General features: G+C 33.0%; 1 protein-coding gene across 2 annotated transcripts; it reads right to left on the bottom strand.

Moving 5' to 3' along the window:
- Window positions 1-354: 354 nt before the first annotated feature.
- Window positions 355-5,536, bottom strand: LOC101504668 (uncharacterized). 2 transcript variants are annotated; one of them, XM_012719248.3, is made up of 4 exons: window positions 2,463-5,536; window positions 2,299-2,372; window positions 1,804-1,912; window positions 355-635 (listed from the first exon to the last, which is right to left on the bottom strand). In XM_012719248.3, exon 1 carries the CDS (start codon window positions 5,196-5,198, stop codon window positions 3,543-3,545), a length of 1,656 nt encoding a protein of 551 aa, XP_012574702.1. In that variant the 5' UTR covers window positions 5,199-5,536; the 3' UTR covers window positions 355-635; window positions 1,804-1,912; window positions 2,299-2,372; window positions 2,463-3,542. The 2 variants fall into 2 exon arrangements, with proteins under 2 accessions (XP_012574702.1, XP_012574703.1); XM_012719249.3 differs by having other exon boundaries at window positions 355-630.
- Window positions 5,537-5,912: the final 376 nt, after the last annotated feature.

Raw genomic sequence — 5,912 nt, 5'->3', positions numbered from 1 at the left:
CGCCGTGCAACCAAACGAGCGCTAAATTAGTTATTCGAAAGGAGTGTAAGTGTCTTAACTTACAAGATAGACAGCTGAAGCAGTTTGACACAATATCCAAAGCATAAGTTAGAGAATTAATGTATCTCTTCAACTTTCATTAGTAAATTCAGCCAAAAGATGCAGGAAACAGTTGTTAACACAAAAAATATAATTAAGCTAATAGAAAAATATGGTCAGCAGAAGAATTGATTGGCAAGTCGAATTGGTTAGTAATTTGGAGAACTTGAATACGTTATTGGCCTACATGCGAGCATTTCCAAGCACACTAATCTAAGAATAAGAGAAGTTTGATTTGTAGCTAAAAAAATCAAGGGAAAACCTAAGGCTGATAATTATCATTTCACACCAAAATCCAACAACACATGTTATTTATCAATCTAATACAATCCTTCCTCTAAGCCATAAAATAGAAAGAAAAAAAAAATGGCGGTTTCATGATTCAAAACAAAATATCTAAACCTTCCTTTGAGGTCTCCATCATCAATAACACTATATAGTGACAATAAGATGTTTCTTTCCATATGCAAATCTATATCTTCAAGCCATGTCCCCTGCTCTGAGAATCACTAGTGCTTAGCAGAAAAGCTTCTGATCTTCAAAATCATATAGATGGGAGAACAAAAAATGTAAGTTAAATATATAGATAAATTGACTTTACAATATTTTGTACAAAGCTGAATGTGTGTACAAAAAGCAAATTTATAAGTATTAATCCTATTTAGATAAACAAATTAATTAAGTACTTATATAAAAACTATTTTATATAATAATAGATAAAATAAAGTTAAATTGTTTTAATATAAACTATTTTCATAAGTTATTTTGGAGAACTTAAAAAGCTAAGTTGAAAACAACTTATAGATATGTCATATGTTCTTTTCATAAGTTTTCCTAAACAGTCTCTTAAAGCCAATAGATAAGTTCAAATAAATTAATGTCCGTGTTCGTGTTGTGCTTTATAAGCATAAGTAGAAGAGTAAACAAAAATATAGTGGAAATGGTTGAAATTACAGAATGAGACTTGCTGGTTTACATAAGTTGAGACATTAAGCGTCATAGTATATATACATAATGCTTTACATTATAATCTATGTATACATTCTATATGCATGAGTTGTATCTTGATTCCTATGTCAAATGAAGGAAAATCAGCAAAGAAAAGAAGGCTCAAGGAAGAGGATAGACACCACAGAATAATTCAATGAGGATTTTTCAAAAAGGTAGTTACCTATTAAGAAGTTGATACAATTAGGTACCTTCTATGCAACAACAATTTTCTTTTCTGTGTGAAAAAGGGGTTGAATTGAATTGGGTCGTCAGAATTTTTCATGAAAGTAAGATCAAAATAAGGATTCAAAGTTGTAACTAAGCATGGAGAGCAGCAACTGGAATTGACTTCTCCAATGGAATGAAATTGCAGTCTGCAACCGCAATTGTGTCGCAATAATGTAGCTTTTGAAGTCAGTCATAGCAACAGCATCGCAGCCGCAATTTAGGCAGCATCGGCCGCATTTGTCCGTAATATAAAAGTTTGCAGCGTAACCACGACCACAATCGCAGCCACAGTTTGAAACAATGATTCTTACAACGCTGAATAAAACCAAAATTCGAAAGAACAAAAATGACAGAAAAAAAAAACCCTCCTAAAGAACAAGACAAAAAACTCTTGTTCATTGTGCAAGTCTACAAATCTAGAATGCAGGTTAACTGAGTTTGAATTTAGAAACTGCAAAGGAACCAAATTGTTAAATCAAAACTTACAATGTAAGGAGGCATGCTGTCTCAACAACGGAGTGCTTCCTTCACCTTTTCTATAATGCTCCTCAAGAAGTATAAACTGCTGCTTGTACCATATCACTGATCAACCCCACTGTGTAATAAGATAACACAGAATTACATACTGAAATCCTACACATGCAATAGTTTTAAAGACCTCACATTTTTTTATGCCAAGCAAACACAGACAATTAACAATCAGTTTCTTCTCAGGAGTCACTTTAACTTATACAAGCTATGAAACACGGACACTAGACACGACACCGACACACACGTCGACACCAGTAATAATTTGAGAAAATGAATTAATAGAGTAGCAGAAAAAGTTCCGAAGTCAGAACAAGAACTTGGTTTGCACTAAGTATTTAGCTTAGGAAATAAATTATTTAAACACCATTGTAGAATAGCACCACAAAATATCTTAAAAATAATTGAGTTTGAGATATGGATAGAATGTAATTCTGGGTATTACATCCCTACCTCGGATACATGAAGCTTGCTTAATCTCCACTATGAGAATATTCTTGTAGCATCAAGGGATGATACTCTGAAATCTGCTAAGCACAAATGTATAACAAAATATTAACAAGGCACAAAGAAGAAGACAATAAATTGCAACAATTCATTGAAATATATGGTCATACCTCTACCAGCTCTCTGACATCATCTTTGGTCAAATTTCTTCTCTCAATTTCAAACACCAGTTGAAATGAGTTGAGTGGATGGTTCGCGATATAAATTTGACAAATCATGTAAATAAAGGATCAGAAGTTGCTGAAATCACAAGCATAACAAAGAAATATGGAACCAGTGAACTGTATATATGTTTGGTTTTCTTTATGATAGGCCAACCTCTTCAGTTGTATGCAAGTAATAGCTCCAGTAAAAAAAGTCAACCACTATTGTTGTTACAAATATCATAATGAAACTAGCGAAGTTTAACTTCGAATGAAAACAAACATAATAGTGAACCACCAAATATATTAAAAATAACTAAGTTTGAGATATCGATAGAATGGAGAAGACAATAAATTGCAACAATTCATTGAAATATATGGTCATTCATACCTCTTGATAAATCAGCTCTCTTACATTATATATGGTCACTTTTATACTCTCAATTTCAAACTCAAGTTGAAATGAGCTGAGTGAATGATTCATGGTATTTAGAGCAAGCTCTGCCAAAGGAATATCTCCCTTGTACAACTGAAAAATCAGTTTCATTGCAATGAATCAAAACATACACCTCTTTTTAGAGCGCTTCTATTTATATCTCAACTAGACCTTTCCTTACAGTAGTAACTCTGATTTAATATCTTCCCCTTTCTCCCAGTGTACACATTTAATATCCTCCTCCCACGATTCCTAACAATGCCTCCCCCAACCACAGTCTTGCATGTAAACTAAAAGATATCTTCCAAGAGGCTTCATGTGCTGGTTGCTTCTGCCATTGAACCAAGAAGCATCCAGCAGATTCAAGACAAATTTGGAAGAAAAAGGGATAGTTATTCAGGAATAAAAAAAGTCAGATACTATTGTTGTTACAAATATCACAATGAAACTAGCAATGTTTAACTTGTAATCAAAACAAACATAACACTGTAACAGTGAACCAAATCCACTAATCCTCTAATTTAACTATGAAAAGAAAATAAAAATTAGATGATCAAATTCAAATTCAAATAACAAATTGTAACTAGAAAGCATCTCATCAAGTTTTGCTTTTACATTAGACCTCTAACAACCATTTCTTGAAGAAGTTTTACTGCCTTATCATTCTGGTTGTTTTCAAACAAACAACGAATGATAATTTTGTATGTTACAACATTAGGAATGCAACCATTGTCTTCCATTTTTGATAGCAAGGATAATGCTTCATCAAGTAAGTTCTCTTTACAAAGCCCATCAATCATAAAAGTATACATCCTAACATCCAAACGATAGCCTTTCATCAGAAGATCTTCATAAACCTTTTGTGCATCTTTAAGTCTTCCACATTTGATTAGTCCACCAACAAGTATTGTGTACGTATACATATTTAGCTGAATTCCCTGGTCTTTGATTTTCGTCAATAATGCAATTGCCTTGTCAACATGATTGTTTTTGCACAAAGCATCTAATATGGAATTGTAAGTGAACAGGCCAGCAGGTTGACCTCTATCATGCATCTCATCTAAAAGATCCCAAACTTCAGAGATTCTCCCTGATTTGCAAAGTCCATCAATGAGGGAACTGTATGTTATAGTATTAGGCCCCATATTTTTGAAACGTATTATTTTAAAAAGATCCATGGCTTCATCCACCATGTTATTCTTACATAATCCATTAATTATAATAGAGTAGCTATGAACATTAGGAGTCACTCCCTTTCGGACCATGGTGTCGAATACATATTTGGCCTTGTTTACATCATCAAGTAAGAAATAACCATCCATTAAAGAACTATAAGTAACAACATCGGGTTTCATATCTTCTTTTATCATCATACCTAACACACTTTTAGCCTGTTTAACCTCTCCTTCCTTACAAAAACCATCGACCAATATATTAAAAGTATAAACATTTGGGTTGATGTTTTTCAACTTCATTTCATTTAACAAACTAATTGCTTCTTTCAATCGACCCACAATGCAAAATCCATATATTAAAGTACTGTAAGTGACAACATTGGGAAAAATTTTCTTAACAGACATTTCAGAATATAAATCATAGGCATCATTAATAAGCTTATCTTTGCATAGACTATCGATGATTGTACTGTACATTACCACACTAGGCCTAACCAATAACCCTTCAATCTTTCTGAGCATTAGTATGGCAGCTCTTGTTTCACCTATTTTACATAATCCGTTGATCAAGGTGGCGTAACTAACTTGATCAAGGTGAAATCCCTTAGCTATAACATCATCATGAAAGTGCAATGCTTTCATAACATTACCATTAAGACAAAGACCTTTGATAAGTGTATTAATCGTTGTGGTATCAGGCTGATAACCAAGTTTGATAATTTTTCCCAATACAGAAAATGCAAAATTGAGTTGACTGAGGTGGCAGAAACAATTAATCAAGATATTCAAAGTAACAATGTTAGGTTGAATTCCTCTGACTTCCATTTGTTGAGAAAATGAAATAGCAGTGTGGAAATGATTAATCTTAACAAGGGAAGTCAAAATTTTACCGAATTCGAAGATTGGTGGAGTAGGGTTGATATTGAGCATGCGATTGAATGAGAAAACAACATCATCAAGAACAACATTGTGATCTAATGGAGAATGAATTTGAGAGTATAACAAAGGAATAATGAAATTAGAAATTGGAAGAAACAAATTGGGAGTGGGAAGAGAGAGAGAATGCCTTAACCTTGAAATTGAAAATGACATTCTTCTTTTGTTTTTGCACAACTTTCCTTGTTTTCCTTCTAAATAGTAAATAAATTAATTAAAATGGGAGAGAGTAGAAAGAGATATAAGAGAGAGAGAGAGAGAGAGATGAGTAAAAATATCATAGGAAGCGAAAGTGCGAAAGTATCAAAAGAAGTAAAATTATCCGAGGTAGCGACATTATCAAAGAAAGCTAAATTCTCAGAGGAAGTGAAATTATCTGAGGAAATGAAATTTCAGAGAAAACAAAATTAATTTCAGAGGAAACAAAAATGTTCAGAAGAAATAACATCTAGTCTTTCACTTTGTCAAAATTCAAAAATAGTCCATTTGTTTTGTATCCTCTAGTGTGTATCATCTAGTGTGTATATCCCACTTGCATTCTCTTGTTGCTTCTGATGTTGTATATCCCCCAAACATAAATTAAATGCATATTTGAATATTTCCTTCCAAATTGGACAACCAATGAATGGTCAATTTGAGTTTGCACCTTGAAATCTTTATCACATATTTTCATTTAAATAAATAATAAAAAAATTTGACAGTTTTCATCAATATATGATTCATCAATCCCTAAATTATCAATATAGTCAAAATGGGCTACCCGGCCCATATAGGACCGACCCTAACGGGTTGTGGGTTTCCTCGGATCGGGTCAAAAAACTCTATTTTAATATGAGCCGATAAATTACTATCCAAGTCCGGCCCTACACG

This window comes from Cicer arietinum, chromosome 8 (assembly GCF_000331145.2).
Source record: "Cicer arietinum cultivar CDC Frontier isolate Library 1 chromosome 8, Cicar.CDCFrontier_v2.0, whole genome shotgun sequence".
Taxonomy (NCBI): Eukaryota; Viridiplantae; Streptophyta; class Magnoliopsida; order Fabales; family Fabaceae; genus Cicer; species Cicer arietinum.
Note: the sequence above shows the minus strand (reverse complement) of the source record. Positions and strands in the feature narration are given on the sequence as shown.